Source organism: Mytilus edulis, chromosome 1 (assembly GCF_963676685.1).
Source record: "Mytilus edulis chromosome 1, xbMytEdul2.2, whole genome shotgun sequence".
NCBI classification, from domain to species: Eukaryota; Metazoa; Mollusca; class Bivalvia; order Mytilida; family Mytilidae; genus Mytilus; species Mytilus edulis.
This window is the reverse complement of record NC_092344.1, coordinates 22,237,149-22,258,825: the sequence shown is the minus strand read 5'-3', so window position 1 is coordinate 22,258,825 and position 21,677 is coordinate 22,237,149. Positions and strand designations below refer to the sequence as shown.

At 32.3% G+C, this 21,677-nt stretch overlaps 2 protein-coding genes across 7 annotated transcripts in view; one reads left to right on the top strand and one right to left on the bottom strand.

The window, feature by feature from the left end:
* The first annotated feature begins 10,315 nt into the window (after positions 1–10,315).
* Positions 10,316–13,911, top strand: LOC139527594 (uncharacterized). Its single transcript, XM_071323127.1, has 5 exons — positions 10,316–10,464; positions 11,718–11,747; positions 12,110–12,288; positions 12,759–13,008; positions 13,626–13,911. Exons 1-5 carry the CDS (start codon positions 10,332–10,334, stop codon positions 13,808–13,810), a joined length of 777 nt encoding a protein of 258 aa, XP_071179228.1. The 5' UTR covers positions 10,316–10,331; the 3' UTR covers positions 13,811–13,911.
* Positions 13,912–16,836: 2,925 nt separating this feature from the next.
* The window catches only part of LOC139527544 (nuclear protein MDM1-like), a 28,665-nt gene continuing 23,824 nt past the window's right edge, over positions 16,837–21,677 (bottom strand). For all 6 annotated transcript variants that reach the window (XM_071323068.1, XM_071323084.1, XM_071323055.1 and 3 more), the window contains 2 exons: positions 19,043–19,168; positions 16,837–18,338 (listed from right to left, as the gene is read on the bottom strand). In XM_071323068.1, coding sequence (XP_071179169.1) covers positions 18,184–18,338; positions 19,043–19,168 — 281 coding nt within the window. In that variant the 3' untranslated portion in view covers positions 16,837–18,183. The remainder of the gene's footprint in view (positions 18,339–19,042; positions 19,169–21,677) is intronic.

Sequence of the window (21,677 nt, the reverse complement as noted above, 5' to 3'; positions counted from 1 at the left end):
GATCTTACTTTGCTGAACATATTTGCTGTTTACAGCTTATCTTTATCATTAATACTGTTCAAGATAATAACCAAAAATTGCAAAATTTCCTTGAAATTACCAATTTAGTGGCAGTAACCCAACAATGGGTTATTAGATTCATCTGTAAATTTCAGGGCTGATAGAACGTTACCTTATAAACACTTTCACCCCATGTCAGATTAGATCTAACTGCTTTGGTTTTTGAAATATAAGCTAAAAACTGAATGTTACCCCTATGTTCTATTTTTAGCCATGGCGGCCATGTTTTTTGACGAAACAGAAAATAAAACACAAACTTGATTCTAGATACCCTAAGTATCATTCAGCTTAATTTGGTTTGAATTGGTTCAGTAGTTTCAGAGGAGAAGATTTTTTGAAATAGTTTACACCAGACGGACGACGACGACGACGACGGACGACGACGGACGCCAAGTGATGGCTAAAGCTCACATTCGGAACGGTGAGCTAAAAAACAGTTAGAGAAGACATATAAATTAATGCGACTTTCCTAAACGTGAGGGGTTTAGTTAGCAATAAAACCAGGTGAAATCAACCATTCCCTACGTTAGAAAATGCCTATACAAAGTCAGGAATATGACAGTTGTTGTATCCATTCGTTTGATTTGTTTGAGCTTCTAATTTTGCCATTTGCCTATGGACTTTCCCTTTAGAATTCTTCCATGAGTTCGGTATGATTGATTTTTTACTTTTTGATATACATATGAATATAATTTGTAAGGGTCTATCACTCCTAAATTTCTAAATGAATCTGTGCAGAATATTGCACGCCCTTTGATCGTGAACATTTTAACAAATTATCATTTTAATAATTTACTCTGTAAACACTGATGTCGAATTCAGTAAAATAGATTAAGGTTGATATTTAGAAATTGAAAATAACACTTTGTCAACTTCGTGTGACCGAAACGCTTTTCAAAATTATCCTTCATTCGGAACGCTCAAACTTAAGCATTCGAAACAAGGTACTGTATTAAAATCCAGGTGCGGTGTTTTCTCGCTGCATTGAAGTCCATTGGTGGCCTTCGGCTGTTATCTGCTCTTTGGTCGGGTTGTTCTCTTTGTTCTATTCCCCTTTCCATTCTTAATTTTATATATTCATTGGGAGCTATATGACCAGAAAGAATCTAAGAAGATTATCAAATTCAGCCATGAAACTAAGTCTGAGAATTTGGACATCTAAGTTTTCATGTCATTTCTCCTGCTAATTTGCTTTGAAACTATTGCAAGCTGTATATCAATCATTGAAGATAATGTAATGACTTCAGGAGCATTCAATGTACCAGAAAACTAAATAACCAAGTATACCTCAATGTAATATCAAAATAATAACCAAAAAAAAATTGAGGAAAAAACATTTTTGTGAGAAAAAAATTTCAGTTTGGACTTTGAAAAATTTGAAAATCGAAAAAGGAAAAAGGAAACAACTTGTGTCTGATAAAATAAGACGATGTGGCATGATGGACAATGAAACTATATACCAAAGACTGAAGACCAAAGTACGTGTGGACACTCAAGTTCATCGCACGGTCGATGATACAACTAAGCACCTAAGATCGTAGGTTATGTTGTTAACAAGTACTGGTCATCGTATGGCCATACATATGATCGTGATAGTCATTTTTGATTATGCTTCGACCACATGTATGTCTTTGGTCAACCACTTGTTTGTAAAACTGCGAATTCGGTTGATGAAATTAGGCATATGACGTAAAACATGAAATCGTGATTACAGAACATGGATGTTCCAAAGCTTGTACTACATTCTGTTTTATTGTGCTGTCTATGGGTACATTGACCGATATATTTGATTCTTTTTGTTAAAACTCTCAAATTTTATGGATTTAGGATTATTTAGATAAAGGCAACAATATTATATCGCTGTTCATTAGTCATAAATCGATTGAGAGAAAACAAATACTGGTTACAAATAAAAACAGAGGGAAACACATTAACTATAAGAGGAAAACGAACGCCAACATATATAGAAACATAGACAGCTGCAATATATGGTGGGTTGAACTTGGTTTTATGGTTCGCCATACCTCCGGCTTACATGACAATGTTAAATTATATCGCTAAAATGACAACACTGAGTGACAGGAATACAGTACAAACAAACGCAAGAACACTCAACAAAGAGAAACGCAGACATTTTAAAATAATGCAATATATAATACTAGTAGTATTTTTCAACATGTAAACCGCAGAATAACAACATATATCTTCCTTTAACAGCGCAGCACCGCACAACACCAACAGTGGCGTATATATACTCTTGAAACTAATACAATTAACTGAAAGTACCCGCGATAGCTATCATACACAGTGTATCATTCTATATAACTTATCATCAGGAACAGTCACATTTTCACTTTTGCAAACTCTTTTTATATGCTTTGAACGACTTTACGCAACATTCGCAGTTTCAATTCTAATTTTAAGACGACTTACCAGTAACGTTGCTGTAGGAGTTTGATTTCTTATCGTCCATTTATATGTTTTGATTCGATATGTACTAGACGTTTTTGCAGAGGAGAATGTCGTCCCATCAAAAGGATGCGACATAGCATACACGTTTCAGAAAGGTTTTAAATGTTAATCCAGTTAACAACTTGGCATGAAATTATTCAAAGGGGTATGGCCAATTCCTCTTGAATTTGTTTCAACTAAATGATCATTATATATGTATATTAATCAAACGTAGTGAAATTCAATATCAAAAAGTATATGTAAGTTACTTTAAAGTTTTTTCATCAATTTTATTTATAGGCAGAAAATCAAAATGACATTCTGGAATAACTTGAACAAAAAAAAATATTACGTCTAACCCTATTAACTCTTATTAACGTCATAACCAATTATCAACCTTAGTCGTGTGTTTTAGGGAAAACAACTTCAGCACTTTTCTTTGATGCCGATGACAATTTTGATACAATATTACAATTTTAAAATACTATTTATAAAATTTGCAATATGGACATCGATAAACATAAAGAGTTTTGTTTCATAAAAACAAATATATGCTTCACTTTCTATTAAATATTATGTTTAACGAAATGCATTTTTGTTCATACAGATGACATGACATTGTTGGAATTTATAATAAACGCATGTATATGTTACTGTAAATTTGTACTATTACTCGGGATCATGAATAATTCTTCAAATTCAAAAAGATTTACGTACTGGTTACTTTGGTGATAATATATAATAACTAACAACATTTTCAGGAATTATGCATCATCACTAGACAAGATGTCAGGGATTATACATTATCACTAGACAAGATGTCAGGGATTATACATTATCACTAGACAAGATGTCAGGGATTATGCATTATCACTAGACAAGATGTCAGGGATTATACATTATCACTAGACAAGATGTCAGGGATTATACATTATCACTAGACAAGATGTCAGGGATTATGCATTATCACTAGACAAGATGTCAGGGATTATGAATTATCACTAGACAAGATGTCAGTGATTATACATTATCACTAGACAAGATGTCAGGGATTATACATTATCACTAGACAAGATGTCAGGGATTATGCATTATCACTAGACAAGATGTCAGGGATTATGCATTATCACTAGACAAGATGTCAGGGATTATGCATTATCACTAGACAAGATGTCAGGGATTATGCATTATCACTAGACAAGGTGTCAGGGATTATGCATTATCACTAGACAAGTTGTCAGGGATTATACATTATCACTAGACAAGATGTCAGGGATTATACATTATCACTAGACAAGATGTCAGGGATTATACATTATCACCAGACAAGATGTCAGGGATTATACATAAAACTGTATTGACAATGAATAAACGATATATAATTTATTTTATAAATTCATATTCAAACATCTCTAGAAACATAAAAGTAACATTTTTAGCACAATATTCTAATAAAAATCAATTATTGTCACCACAATGTAAATTTGGAAGACACTTATTATTGATTTTGACACACGAAGAAAACGTATTTGATTTTGCCATTTGATTAGGGACTTTCCGTTTTGAATTCTCCTCGGAGTTCTGTGTTTTTGTGATTTTACTTTTTACGTGTTTATTTAAAAATTAGTTAATCAGTCATTTCAAATTGACTGCAAATTCCGAGCAAAAGACATGTGTTGGTGTCGGTTATTGTATAGAAAGGTATATAATATGAAACTTAGAGCGAGGGGCTTGCCCCCGAGCTCTTAGTTTCATATTATATACCTTTCTATACAATATCAAATTTAGCACATATTTACAACTTGAGTAATCCTGTAATTAGTGTAATTCACATGTTTTGGCTGACTACATGTAGCTCATTCACGTAGTTTTGTAAATCTACTCACTAATATCATTGTAAAAATGGGATTTCAAAAGACCCTTGACTTTAGAATGAAAAGAAGCTAGGTAGCTGCTGGTGTAAGTATGTTTATTGATATAAAGCGGTGTTTTACTATACATGTACTTATTTACATGGTAAGATGACAAAATAAATTGAACAAGAGCAGACAACTCTTAAATTGCAGTGAAAGCTTTAACTTCTTGAAAACATTTTTTAAATTCACGTAAAAACTAAAACTATATTGAAAATGCTTTTGAATGAGTACAAACAGTTGGATCCCCCTCCCATACATTTTTTTAATCTTTGGTTGAAACACCTTTTAAAAAAGGCTGGATCTGCCCCTGGTATGTACCCATAGGTAGTCCAGTGGAGAGTTTACATTCATGAAATATTTGTCACTGGTCATTAGGCAACCAATAATCGACAAATTTATGACGAAATATATCAAATTGCTTTATAAATAATTTCGCTTCAAAAGATTCATGGTTGACTCGTTTTGTGTAAAAAGTAATTGCATGGAAGATAAAGGATTACAGATTTTAGATGGAGTTGTATTTTAATCAAGGTATAAAGAACCATAAGTGTTACTCTTTATCTTAATGAAAGAAACTTTTAATTGTAAAAAAAATGGATCAAAAGACGATTAGTAGGATGTTAAGAATCTGTTTGAAAACTAATTACAACTATTAAGTTAAATTTGGAACACAGAATTTTTTCAAAATAGCCAGTAGCAATTGTTGTTCTAACATCTTGATTGCGATACAATGAAATCTTACCCTTGTGGTCATTCATGCGTAGTTACTTAGTACACGGAAAAAGTATGTACTATGAAAATTAGAAGGCAAATTCAAGCAATTTGATTGGACGAGAAGTTGTAAGTATGTGCTAATAGCATATCAATTATAGTCTTTTCAATTCTTTCATGAACTATGGTCATTATATTTTCACGATCAACATGTAGAATCGATATCAACTTTGAGTAAATAAAATATGTTTAAACTAATTATAATCTGGACAGGCTTCAAATTCAATTGTAAATGACTTAATTCGTTACGAATACATTCACACCAGACTGTCCAATTCCGATGCAAAGATCTTGATTCATCACTATTTCTGTAGTAACAGTCAGAACGGACTGTCAAATTCTGTTCGAACTGGCTTCACTTATCATTATTTCACTTATAACTGTAAGAAATGACTGACTAATTCAGTTCGAGAAGGTCCGACTCATACCTAGTTCAATTACAGTCAGAAAAGACTGTCAAATTCAGTTTGAAAAGGCTTGATTCATCACTAAATCACCAACAATCAGAACAAACTCAATAAGTCCAAAATAAGCCCGACATCGCCATGACAAAAAACGAAAAGTACCAAAACAAACAATAGTATACAAGACACAACATAGAAACCCAAAATCTGAGTAACACGAACCCAAACAAAAGCTGGGGTGTTATCAGGTGCTTCGAGAGACAAAGCAGATCCTAGTCCACATGTAGCATGTCGTTTTGCCCATGTAAGTACAATCACGGTGAGACGTCTCATTCGTTAGGTCAGATTCGAAGGAAAAGGGACGACATTTTGGTTATGACAATTGGAACAGATATTCCATAAAGGTCAAACGACTCATGATAATGCCATTAAATTTTACGAATTTACATCTGCCACATCTGTCAAGCTTAGGGAAATCATGATAAAAAATACAAGCTCCAACTAGAAGATGTATACTCCATATGCAGGCGCTGCTGGAATGTTGCTACATTACAACAGAAAGTTCACAGTTGGGAAGCTGAAATCATCTTATTTTGTCGTATTTTTAACCGACCCTGATTGTAATTTTCGTTATCTAGAAGTCCGTTTCTACGTATGTTGGCGTTTGTTTTTGTCGGACTCTGATTTCCTCTAATAGTTGATGTGTTTCCTTCGGTTTTGGTTTGTAACCCAGATTTGCTTCACTCAATCAACTTATGACTTTTGAACAGCGGTATACCACTGTTGCCTTTCTTTATCTAGATGTTAAGTTAAGAGATGAGTCGAACTTAACTGTATATGTTGTATCCTCTATCCCAAGTTCGATGTGATAGATGCGTTCAACATAGTCACCAAACTTTAGATTATTTAGTTAGAGGACATCATCTGCTTAGCGGAAAGTGAAGTTGAAGGCTACCTTCTTTGTATTCTTCATGAGAAACTGTTATATGAAGTCAGCCTCATATCAATAAAGGTAAAAGGTCGGCATGAAGAACAGAAATAAAGGCAACAGTAGTATACCGCTGTTCAAACTCATAAATCCATGGACAAAAAACAAAATCGGGGTAACAAACTAAAACTGACGGAAACGCATAAATATAAGAGGAGAACAACGACACAACACTACAATGTAACTAACACACACAGAAACGGACCAAGCATCAGACAAAATCCCACGAGAATAACAAATATAACATCAAAACCAAATACATGAATTTGGGATAGACAAGTACCGTGACACGTCTTATCGTAATGTCAATTTACACTCAAAAATAAGAGAAAACAAACGACGCAACGTTAAATTTTAACACACACAGAAACGAACTATAATATAACAATGGCCATATTCCTGACTTGGTACAGGACATTTTTTAAAGGAACACTTGGTTCCCATTGGAATGCCGATTGCAAGTTGAAAAACACGTCATCCCAACGTAACAAATATGTTGTCAAATAAGAAATCAATCATCTTGATAATGTCAGTTTCATAGAATCTTGAGTAAGCAATGCTTTGTTTACGACATACTTAGTCTAACACTTCAGAATGTCATTAACAGTTGCAGATTAAGGGGGCAGGGGGAGCTCCCTTATGGAGCTACATCTATGGTAAATGCATAGACTTTTAACACATAAAAATCTTTTTGTTGCATAGTGGCTGCATTTTGGGGAAATCCGGGATCCGCATCTGATTTGGGTTATTTATTTATATCAATTGCATAGTCAGTCAGTTTGGTTATATGCTAAAAAAAGGAAATATAGTGAAATGAATTCTCTATGATAAAAAAAAAAACAAGACTGCAAGATTTACCATCAAGTCACGGAAAGAAAAAGAAAAAGAAAACTTGAACAAAAAACACTTAGAGAAGAAATATAATTTAAGTGGCAGACAGGTTTAGCTAGTATAAAACTAGGTGTATATTCACCATTTTAAACGTTAATATTCAGAAATTGATAACACTTCGCACCGTCGGTCATTTTCCCTTCATACGGAACCCCCTCATACACAAGCATTGGAAACAAGGTAGTAAATTCAAATATATAGAATCATTGGAAGCTATATGACAACAATAAAACTAAGAACATTAGCCAAATTCAGCAATGAAACTGTGTCTAAAAATTCGGACATCTAAGTTTTCATATGTCATTTCTCCTGCTAATTTGCTTTGAAACTATTGCAAAGTGTGTATTAATCGTTGAAGATGATGTATTGATGACTTCAGGAACATTCAATATACCAGAAAACTAAATAACCAAGTATACCTCAATGTAATATCAAAATAAGAACCCCAAAAAAATTGAGGAAGAAACATGTTTTTGAAGAAAACAATTTCAAGTTTGAATATCGATATGGAAAAGGAAACGAAAACAACTGCGGAGCAATTTCAGTACGTGTGAACACTTAAGTTCATTGCACGGCCGATGATACAACTAAGCACCTAAGATCGTAGGTTTTGTTGTGAACAAGTACTGGTCATCGTACGGCCATGCATGTGATCGTGATAGTCATTTTTGTTTATGCTTCGACTTCGTGTATGTCTTTGATCTATTGGTTAACCACTTGTTTGTAAAACTGCGAATTCGGTTAATGAAATTAGGTATATGACGTAAAACATGAAATTGTGATTACAGAACATGGATGTTCCACAGCTTGAACTACATGCTGTGTTATTGTGTTGTCTATGGGTACATTGACCGATATATTTGATTCTTTTTGTTAAAACTCTCAAATTTTATGGATTTAGGATTATTTAGATAAAGGCAACAATAGTATACCGCTGTTCATAAGTCATAAATCGATTGAGAGAAAACAAATACTGGTTACAAATAAAAACAGAGGGAAACACATTAATTACAAGAGGAAAACAAACGCCAACACATATAGAAAAATAGACAACTGCAATATATGGTGAGTTAAACTTGGTTTTATGGTTAGCCATACCTCCGGCTTACATGACAATGTTAAATTAAATCGCTAAAATGACAACACCACGTGACATGAATGCAGTACAAACAAACGCAAGAACACTCAACAAAGAGAAACGCATACATTAATAATATATAATATAATACTAGTAGTATATTTCAACATGTAAACCGCAGAATAACAACGGACATCTTCCTTTAACAGCACAGCACATCACAAACAAAAAAAAATATCCGAACTCTACTTTCATACAAATTACGTAGAACTTAATGAGGCATGATTTCTGCATCAACCTATTGTTTAGCCTTGTATCTAATTGGTTGTATTTTAATACCATTATTAGTACGACGAATTTGTTTATGAATTGGTTTCCAGTTAATTGTGAGGGTACATAATTGTTCTGGTGACTTGAATTACCATTTTCAAGGAAACGCCAGGATTAATTGACATTTTCAGATCAAGTGAATAGTATTCAGATAGAAGGAGATGTGATATGAGTGCCAATAACACAACACTACATCCAAGTCACAATTTGTAAAATTATACGACTTTATTATTTTTATTACTGATATGTGAATCTCAAAAAATATGTCAAGTTATATTATTTTATCAAACCGTAACTAAGAAATAAGTTAAAACAAACGCAGTAAATGATCCAAGACACATCAAAATCAAATGCATATCTTAGATTTTTCCAAGTCCTAATACTTTTTTAAGAAATGAATATTGCTTTTATGTAATTTTGTTTGGATCTAAAGACGTTGCCTGACAGAAGCACATTTTGTATGAAGTGGTTTCGTGCTTCATAGTTAAATTGTGCACACGATCAACGTTTTTACAACCCTATAAAGAAGCTTTCTATTGTTATGTTAACCTATCTTATATAACGATCAAGAAAAATTAGATTACGATGCATGCACGTGCAATCTTAGAAATTAGTGTTTTTTGTTGGAAATAAAACAGAATTAATAAAAGTCTTTGAATTTGTGTCCGTCAATGAAAATAATGAAATCTTGCGAAACAACTATGTACTAATGTAATTATTGTCGAATGCACTAGAACACCATAATTAAAAGAAACTTTGATAATTGACACACCAAAAAGATCGAAAGTTGTAACTAGGAATCTATTCATATATTTAGCTTGTAAAGCTGTCATCAGCTACTGCCCTTAAGTCTAGCTATATCTCTCACACATGAGGGTATCCTTTTTCGTTAATGCACCCTTAACCGATTCTTATCACACAATAAAGATATACTTAAAGTTTAAGATCTATGACCTAACTGAATACCAGGGTAGGTTGTTATATCGCCCTACACTAACAAAGCTGTCCTTAGAGGTCAAACTATCGTCCTACATTAGTATGTTGCTATCAAAATATATTTTTCGTGATACAACGTAAAATTTTAATACTAAAACAAAAACTCTTGATTCGTCTCTTTACGGCCAAATAGTATCATGCAAGCAAATCCGCTATATTCATGTTAGTATGTGCATTTAGTCTTTTAATGAAACTATGTACGTGATGCTTGATCATGTTGTTTGTTAGAAGGTTATAAGCCGATAGATCTTAAATAAACCTAAACAAATGGGATTTAGTCTTTCAAATCGATGTTTATGATTTAAGGTAAATAGAAATGGGCAAACTGTCCTATGAAGATACAGGGGAACGCTGCTATGTACCTTAATGCGTTTGACAACAAACCGGGATAAACCTTGTGACGCAATATTGACTGATGTACACCATGTCTGTACACCCTGCTATGTATGTCCTATATAAGTAAAGAATGGATCTACAATCAGCACATCTGTAGGACTAATACAGGCACAAACATGAAGTACTTGGTTATAGTTCTCTTTGTCGGAGTAGCTCTTGCAGCACCATCTGAAAATAAAAGGGGTAAGTCTTTAACCTATTGTTTTGTGAACATTTCTCATGTATTTTTAATTCAGAGCAAAACCCTTTATGTAAAATAAATCTTTCATTTTTGTGCAGATACAACTATCAAATTAATGTGTAATAGGCGCCTTTTGGTTGGGTTGCCTGAATATGGCGTGACTTGCACCTGATGATCGCTCATACGTTAGCTCATCAGCTAATCAAATCCTTGGATTGATAACTTGTGAATAAAACAGTGTGAATAAAATGAAACGAAGGTGTGCAGTAGTGGTGAGACAGCAACACAAGATAAAAATAAAAACCAAAAGACACCTAGAGATCAACATAGGGTTTTAAACAGACGATTTTAATCATGCTCTTTAACACGATTCCTTTATTCTACACAGCCATTTTATTGTAACATTATACGGACATCATTTCATTTTGAGGAATGAAATTTTTTTTAGAGTCATCTGAACCTGTTTAATTTTTCATCAAACGACCTCATTATATTGTTTTTGTCTATTGCGTGTTTTAAACGAAGTACCCTTGTAGATTTCAAAAAAAGAACAGGATAATGCCGCTCACTACAAGGCAGCAATCGCACAGTGGAAAGGGATTAATATATAAGTTGTAATAATTTGTTTCCTAATCCATTATAAATAAATATGTTTAAACTAAACGCAGTGAATGGTTTTTCGTAAAAAGTTTACTGTTATATATGCGTCATTTCACTGAAATCTCTATTATAAAAGGGGGTCTGACTGATGCTTTTTGAACAGCGTTCTCCCATTGACAATATTCCTGTTATTTGGCTTGGTTACTAGCAAAGCTTAATCCACAATCTACGGTACAAATAAAAGATTTCCAACTTACTTGTTTGAAAGATGGGGAAAAAAAGAATAGTATACTGTTCAGTAGTAAAATGCCAACATTTTTTATCGAACGTTTTAACTTCTTCCTTTTCGAAGATCAAATATCATTAAAGAATTCACTCTTTATTTTTCGTTTCAATTTTTTTATTAGATAACTAGATAATTTAACATGAAAGATGACTCTTTTTGCCACAAATATAGGTTAAAACCAAAATGTTCATACCAAATACAGGACCATCGGTAACATTTTACTTTGGGTTGCCTAATTATTTATGTTTACAAAGTTTGAATAAAGGTTAAGTTGTTATTACGCATATATATGACAAGATAAAAAAAAATGTAACAGACAATCATAATATCTAAGCACTCCTGACAAAATGGTTTTCTTTTTCACTTTAGAGAAAAGACAAGTGCTACCAAACTGTGTCGGTGAGTAAATACAATATTTTATGATTCCTTAAATGTGTGTCCATGTTAAGCGAACATGTTCTGATTCAAATACAGCACAATGTTACTTTTATAACCCAATAAGTAAACAGTTATTGTATTTTGCAACCTGGAAAAATAAGTTTATACTTTGATATTTAAAAGACAAACATTGTTGTGAACCTAGCAATTTTTAAATAATATCTTACCGTGAAGAAACAATGTGTATCTATAAATTTCAATAAAATATATTTGTGCCATCACGGTAGATAAATATTTTATACAAATTGTACTAAATTTCAATATGACTTTTTATGCTGCTTTTGAAAAAAAAAAGTTTTGACCTACGGCATGTTGTATTTCAGATTCATACCAGAATGTAGTCAACCCTTGCAGGAGTAATGCTAACAATAGAGTATACTATCCTCACCCACGTGACCAAACAAAATTCCTCCAATGTGATGTATTTGGACGAATGTTTGTAATTCAGTGTCCAGCTGGTGAGATCTATAACCAAGCTACTACTACATGTATCAGACAACAGGTAATATATCAGGAGAACCTCTCTAAAACTTAAGACAATGAGTCATAGGACATTTAGAAAAACACTTTCGCAACTTACTTTACCATTCAATTTTAGACATCTCAATGTTTAAGTGTAGTGTAACTTTGAACGATAGTTTCATATATGTTTTTTTTTTTTTTATAAATTTAAGTAAATTATTACATTTACTTAATATATTTTAGTAAATTATGTACAATTTATATTTCATATAAAGTATATCTTGCTTCAAGTATACAAAGCATACCAAGTCAAGTATATGACTGCCATACCTGATTGGTTAAAATGGAGTACTTAAAATATTTTATTTTAGTACATGCATCCTATATCTCAGAAACAGATTTTGATTAAATCGAAATTAATTGTTAAATTGGTGGGTTTTCTGAGTACAAATGTAAATGGGTAGAAATACTAATAGTTTCGCATGAGTAAGTACTGTTTTTCTATTACAGACCACAACCTCACAGACAACAAACACCGGAGTACAAAATCCTTGTACGACTGCTAACGTCAACAGCGGCAAAATTTACTTCTCTGTAGCTACAGATAGTCATCAATTCATTGAATGTGATCTCAATGGAAACGCAAACATCCTAACATGTCCATCACAGTTACTCTGGGACGAGAACCGTCTGTCATGTGTTTATCAATTCCAGACTGGGGTTGTGGTTACAACACCCAATCCAAATGGTGGCTTAGGAGGTATATTTGATTATAAATTGGCAAAATGGCCTGCTTTTTATCGATATTTGCTCGTTTGCTCGTTTGAGTGTCAAACCATCTCATTATATTCCATAATCATGTAATCATTTGAAAAATTAGAGCTTCTTTCCTAATGCATGTTTAAAGGTTTTATTGACTTGCTTGCTTTGTTTGTTTAAATATTTGCTCAAGCATCCAAGACATTATAGACAATCCGAAGCCCTGCCTATCTATTGATGCAGGTGTCTATCTTAATTACAATGATTGAGCAAACATTTTTACAAACAAAGCAAACAAGCCAACCAAACCATTTAACTACATGCATTAGGAAAATAGCTCTAACTATTTCATATTTTCTTGAAAAATGATATAAAGTAACTTTTTTTAAGTCATTAGAATTATTTCTGTTTTGATATCGATCTTCTCTTCAGTATTGGTTATTGCATGATGTTATGTCAACTAAAAAATTGATAATGGAAGTTCCAACCTAAAGGAAAATCTCAAATCGTATATGAAAAATCATGTAAAAGTTATCTCATGTATGGAAAAAAAAACCGTGCCAGCTCTGTATGGAGTAAATATTGTGTCAATATATACAATTCCATCTTCTGTTTTAGGTATAGCCAATCCTTGTAGAGGATCTGCAACAAGCCATCAGTTTTTCTCCCATCCAGATGCTACCAAATTTATCCAATGTGACATTGCTGGTGATGCATTTGTGTTATCCTGTCCTTCAGGATTGGTCTGGAACCAGTTCGCCACCACGTGTGTCTCACCCTACAATATGGTCGCCGGCAGATAGACTTTTTGATGCAAATTACACAATGAGGATTAACTGAAAGTGAAGAGATCGCACCTTGTCATAATATATTTGATTCAATAAAAACTCTGGTTCTTGTTAAACTTTGTTGTGATTAGTTTATATTTGAAGGTATCTTCTTATATCAATACTTTATGGACAGGGTTAGATAAGAAACAGTTCTTACCCAACCCATAAGGAATCTACTAACTCTTTCGGTGAGGACAAATTTGTTACTTTGTAAATGGAAATATTTGTAAGGTTCCCAGCCTAAATGCATTGATCTTGTATTCCAATGAATTCTTCATTGTTGAAGGGCATACGGCATACGATGACCTCTAGTTGTTAACTTCTTTGCCATTTGGTCTCTGGTGAAGAGTTTGGCAGTCATACCGCATTTTGTGTCATGAACACATCATTTCCATTTGTTTTTTCTTTTGTATTCTTTACAAAGGATAATCATGAAACAGCTGCATCAAAGGCGTTAGATTCGACAACCCATAAATCAGTTAGAACAGGAAAATCGCATTTCAATTTCGTGCATCCGAAGACGGTTTTTATATAGATTTACATTCATTATAAACGCTTAAAAAATTAAGACATGAAGAGCAATATAGCAAAGGTACTAAAATAGGTCGATTCATTCAAGGTCAACCTTGCTGAGGGAAATTCTAATACAGTTGTAATATGTGCTGTTGATTCATACATATATTAATCAATCGTAGTGCCCTTATCTTGAAAAAACAGTAATTTATTTAATTCTATTTTGTACTAGCTAGCAAAGCTATGTCTGCAGGTGTGTTTTTTTTCTTTCTTGTTTGATGTTCTACTAAATAGTGCTCTTACAAGAACTACAACTAGAAGGCATGTATGCTCTTTTGTGGTTCGCTTTATACAGTTAACTCATTTGAGGAAATCCGACAGATATTTATCTCATGTCCTCTGTTATGGAAGCATGCTCATCAGAGGAACTCGGACAGATGTGTGTTTCAGGTCTTTTCTTTGGAACCAGGAATATCATAGAAGTACAAATCTGATGAAAAGTCTACCACATTGATGTGAAATCAAGGAAAAAAAGATGTGACTGTGCTGACGAAAATTGGAACATATCTGTCTTAACTTGTGACAGAGATATTCCATAACGTCAACCAACTTGTGATGGCTTCAATAAAACTTTTGAATGGATTACTTCAAATCTTCAATTTTACCACTTGGAAAAAGGAAATCATGATAGGAAAAGCAAGCTCTGAAATATGGTATCAACTGGGAGATGTAAACTCCATATGAAGGTATTCCTGGAATGTTGCTACATGGATCATCCCTTTTTAATCAAGTTTTTTTTTATACCGACCCTCATTGTCAATTTGAAGATGAATTTCAAGATGCAAGCAATGCAAGCCATGCATTTAACATTACTTTGGATTATTTAGTGAGTGGTCATCATCAATGTAGTGGGGCACTTGGCAAAAGAATAATTGTAGCTTCTTTTTACTCTTCCAAAGAAGCTCCTGTATTGAGTCCGTCTCATATGAATAAAGGAACGAGTAAGCAAGTAAGGAGCAAAATTAGATCTCATGGGAATGCTGATTGCTTGTTGAAGACATGTCAAATATGTTTGTCAAACAAAATATCAAGTATATGGATGATGTCAGAAAACGTTTTGGTTCGAGTCAGAGTGTTTTTTAACAATGTATGGTAAGGTAATACAAAAACAAAATAGAGAAAAAAAATAGAGAAAATAATCGGGGAATGTGTCAAACAGACAGACACATTCCGACCAAAGAGAAAAAAATATCTATTTTGGACATACTTTTACTTCTTTTATATAAAACAATGTTCAACTGGTTTTTCAATCTTTTGATAAGGAAGGACATAGATTGTGTGTACTTTTACAGATATTTTGTTTTTTTAAGAAACCACATCTGAATCCCCCCTACAGTAGGTAGTTACACAGTAACTTTTCATGGGACTTTGATTGCTGAACAAATTGATGATAATAGCATTAAAGCATTTATTGCAGGATACTTTGGATTATCATAAAAAAGTATGTGACATTTTTATTGACATATAGCATTGCAAACAAAATTTATTTCAAAATAGGTAACTAAAAACCTTGGACAGAATGTACTTTTTTTTTATCTGAAACAAAATCCCAAACACTATTTCAGTCTTCCGAATTTCAGAATTTGTCATGTCATATTTGTATAGGTATCCAGCTGTAGTTTGCATGTAGAGTGAACCCCAGTTAACAAATTGATCCAAACAGTTGTTAGCTGGGAGTGAATCTGATCTTGGTTTAGAGTCTAAAGAAGGTCATTTGGACCAAAAATACGGAATTTCACAATTTTTTTTCTGATTTTTGATTTCAAATGGACCGGAAACCAGAAGTAGTCGATTCCATATGCGTATTTCAATAATAATTTTGATCAGTAGTTATATGCCTGCGGGTTTGCACTATTGTTGCAAGTTTTAGGCCTCTGAATTTCCTGTGTAAGACACAAAAGGAAAGCCCACACCTCCAGAAAACAAGAGTTTCTTCCGATTTCAATTTCCCAAGTCCGTATTTGTGTTCAAAATACAATTTATACACGAGAAACATGACAATAAATAGCATCAGGTTGACGGAACATGCATAACTTTGAAATGAGTATCCTAAAGCCGACTTCTAAAAGTATGGAACACCATTGGAGCCAAATAACAGTGGTTTGGTTACGCCTGTCATATGACGGTCAAAGCAGGGTATTAAAATGGTTAACATACAAAATGTAGTGCTCTTACATTAGACATGGACCGTGATAACTGGACTAAATCATCCGACAGGAACAAAACTCGAACTTGATCTATAACTTGTCATTATAAAGCTATATATCAAATGTCAAATCAATATCTTCAAGAACGAAGAAAAAAAGTGTGGAAAACTGATTTGCTGGACTGACGGACAGACAGACAGATGGACAGAGTGCAAACCTAAAGTCCCCTTTGACTTCATTGGTAGGGGACAAAAATTTTGAAATTCAACAACAAAAATATATAAGAAAATCTTTAATGTATCTAATATATAATACAGCCATTTTACTTTTTGTTTTGGGTAATTAGATTACCATAAAGAATACATGCAAGGCATAGACATTTTGATATTTTTTTGCTAAAGAAACCAATAAAGTATAATTCATCATTTTTTAACCTGAAAGGTAAAACTTGATATACAATATATAATAAAAGAAACTAACCAAAAATTATAAATTGGAAATACTATTTTAAAAGAATATATAAAGACTGCAATGTTAATGTTACAGATAACTAAAAGGGTTATGCCTCGTTATAAGTAATAAAAAGTATTCTTTAAAGATAAATCAATATCATAAAACAAGTTAAAACTGAAAATTATCACAGAAATGCTTCTTTAAATAACTTTAATGTGTATTGAGTATGTTGTTTGCAGTTTTATTGAAAGTAATAACCTCAAGAATTAAAAAAAAAACGAAAGATTTCAATTCTATTACCTTGTTTTGTTCTTATTTGTAATCAATTTATTCTTTTCCTTCATAGTTAATGTGTATTTTAATAACTTGATTCCATAAAACAAAGAAAACACATTGATTAGTTCTTATAAATCAAAACCCTGTATAAAGTAACAGTAATATGAACTGATACTACAATTCTGGCAAAAACAACCTAAATAGTCCAAAGCTCTTCCAAAATGTTTTATACACATGATATGAATGTTAATTCTGAAATTATTTTGCTTAGTTGTAACAAATTTACTCAATAAGATGCTGCCTTTGCTTTCACTAAATAATCATGCACAGCACACAATTAATCATCTGTATGACCAACTCGCTTAAATTCATGAAAACACATAATTATAAAATTACAAAATTGTTGAGCAAACAAAAACTGCCAGAGTTCAGATGGGCATTTTATCTACAATAATTATGTATCAATTCAACCACTAATTTGACATTGTACAATGCTAGTCATAACAACTCAGTTGTCACAAAAACTGAAAAATGTAAAATAAGATGGATTAACATAAGAATTCAATTTCTAAGTTTATGGAATTGGTTCAGGGCAAATTAAACCCTTTGTCAATGATTCAAAATATTTGTACCAATGAAAATCGTTGAAACATGATCAAAATGTCTTTAGATGCCATGATCAATCTTGGCCTAATTGACATTTTATTGTTCACATATCGCACATACTTTGTCCTCAGCATTTAAACACCCATCCAAACTCTGCACAAAATATTTCTATGTCAATGTAACTTCTACATACAACATTCTAAAATTCTCTAGTAACAGACGCTACATAACAGATCTATAATATCTTTAACCAATAAATACACAGTTATACTTTTAATCTTTCCATAATGTTCAACGTGAGGCTACGCCAGTTTTCCCCCAGAATTCCTCTGTCCTTTTCTTTGCTCGTTCATATGTTTCAGATGCTAGAGAACAACTAGAAGCCACTGATCTAGTTGAGAATGACAAAACATCATCATCTGGGTCTCTTCTGGGAATAGGCATACCTGCAAACAAGTAAAATCAAAATTAAATAGCGATAACTTTGCAGATAATGTCATAATGTCTTATTTGGCATACAAAGAAAATGCAATTTTATTTATATCAAAGTTGATTTCTTTTGTATTTCGATGTTATATTTTCTTTTTGTTTTCTTTAGACATTTCAATTAAAAAATATGTTTTGAGGTCTTGGATGATTCAGCTCCATTGATAATACAAGGATATGTAACAACAAGAAGATTTGAACTGATGCCATACCAACCAACTGTGCATGCATTTTGATATATATATATAAAAAACAGTTTATAGCCAGAAGACCAATGGTGTGTGTTATTCTTTCCAGCATATACAAATGTATATACCGTGAATACCTTCTTGGTGGAAATATATGTATCTAAATACAGTAAAAAGGCCTTGTTTTAAGTGGGAATTGTCATTGAAGTATAAAATACTGCTAGGGTAGTCTAAGGGTACAACTGATTTGTTTGAACAATATGGAATGTTAAACTAAATTGTTAGTCAACGATTTAATTGATTTATAATTTATTGATATTGGTTGCTAAATCATCACTCATAGAAAACCATTGGATACATATTCAGGACAGTACTGAATAAATGTAAATATCTCACTGGTGCTCAATAATAAAACATTATTTTTTGTCATACTATAAAGTAATGAAAGGTTTGATTGAAACATTTATAATACCCACCACCATCAATGGTCCACATCAATTTACTTTGTCCTTGATCACCTTTACCATATGTGTAACCAAACCCTTCTTTAATGGTAGGGGGGATACCTTCTTGTTTAGGTTTTCTTGGTCTTTTTACTTGAACTGAAAGCATAAGAGTACATTTGGATCCATTCTATTTCCTTTTGGTCTTATAACTACACAAGTCCCTATATCTAATACTTTACAGAAAAACATACTCAGATTGGTAATCATACACAAGTCCCTATATCTAATACTTTACAGAAAAACATACTCAGATTGGTAATCATACACAAGTCCCTATATCTAATACTTTACAGAAAACATACTCAGATTGGTAATCATACACAAGTCCCTATATCTAATACTTTACAGAAAAACATACTCAGATTGGTAATCATATACAAGTCCCTATATCTAATACTTAACAGAAAAACATACTCAGATTGGTAATCATACACAAGTCCCTATATCTAATACTTTACAGAAAAACATACTCAGATTGGTAATCATACACAAGTCCCTATATCTAATACTTTACAGAAAAACATACTCAGATTGGTAATCATATACAAGTCCCTATATCTAATACTTTACAGAAAAACATACTCAGATTGGTAATCATATACAAGTCCCTATATCTAATACTTTACAGAAAAACATACTCAGATTGGTAATCATATACAAGTCCCTATATCTAATACTTTACAGAAAAACATACTCAGATTGGTAATCATATACAAGTCCCTATATCTAATACTTTACAGAAAAAACATACTCAGATTGGTAATCATATACAAGTCCCTATATCTAATACCTTACAGAAAAACATACTCAGATTGGTAATCATATACAAGTCCCTATATCTAATACTTTACAGAAAAACATACTCAGATTGGTAATCATATACAAGTCCCTATATCTAATACCTTACAGAAAAACATACTCAGATTGGTAATCATACACAAGTCCCTATATCTAATACTTTACAGAAAAACATACTCAGATTGGTAATCATATACAAGTCCCTATATCTAATACTTTACAGAAAAACATACTCAGATTGGTAATCATACACAAGTCCCTATATCTAATACTTTACAGAAAAACATACTCAGATTGGTAATCATACACAAGTCCCTATATCTAATACTTTACAGAAAAACATACTCAGATTGGTAATCATATACAAGTCCCTATATCTAATACTTTACAGAAAAAACATACTCAGATTGGTAATCATATACAAGTCCCTATATCTAATACCTTACAGAAAAACATACTCAGATTGGTAATCATATACAAGTCCCTATATCTAATACTTTACAGAAAAACATACTCAGATTGGTAATCATATACAAGTCCCTATATCTAATACCTTACAGAAAAACATACTCAGATTGGTAATCATACACAAGTCCCTATATCTAATACTTTACAGAAAAACATACTCAGATTGGTAATCATATACAAGTCCCTATATCTAATACTTTACAGAAAAACATACTCAGATTGGTAATCATATACAAGTCCCTATATCTAATACTTAACAGAAAAACATACTCAGATTGGTAATCATACACAAGTCCCTATATCTAATACTTTACAGAAAAACATACTCAGATTGGTAATCATACACAAGTCCCTATATCTAATACTTTACAGAAAAACATACTCAGATTGGTAATCATATACAAGTCCCTATATCTAATACTTTACAGAAAAACATACTCAGATTGGTAATCATATACAAGTCCCTATATCTAATACTTTACAGAAAAACATACTCAGATTGGTAATCATATACAAGTCCCTATATCTAATACTTTACAGAAAAAACATACTCAGATTGGTAATCATATACAAGTCCCTATATCTAATACCTTACAGAAAAACATACTCAGATTGGTAATCATATACAAGTCCCTATATCTAATACTTTACAGAAAAACATACTCAGATTGGTAATCATATACAAGTCCCTATATCTAATACCTTACAGAAAAACATACTCAGATTGGTAATCATACACAAGTCCCTATATCTAATACTTTACAGAAAAACATACTCAGATTGGTAATCATATACAAGTCCCTATATCTAATACTTTACAGAAAAACATACTCAGATTGGTAATCATACACAAGTCCCTATATCTAATACTTTACAGAAAAACATACTCAGATTGGTAATCATACACAAGTCCCTATATCTAATACTTTACAGAAAAACATACTCAGATTGGTAATCATACACAAGTCCCTATATCTAATACTTTACAGAAAAACATACTCAGATTGGTAATCATATACAAGTCCCTATATCTAATACTTTACAGAAAAACATACTCAGATTGGTAATCATATACAAGTCCCTATATCTAATACTTTACAGAAAAACATACTCAGATTGGTAATCATACACAAGTCCCTATATCTAATACTTTACAGAAAAACATACTCAGATTGGTAATCATACACAAGTCCCTATATCTAATACTTTACAGAAAAACATACTCAGATTGGTAATCATACACAAGTCCCTATATCTAATACTTTACAGAAAAACATACTCAGATTGGTAATCATATACAAGTCCCTATATCTAATACTTTGTATTCATTTTTGTGAGG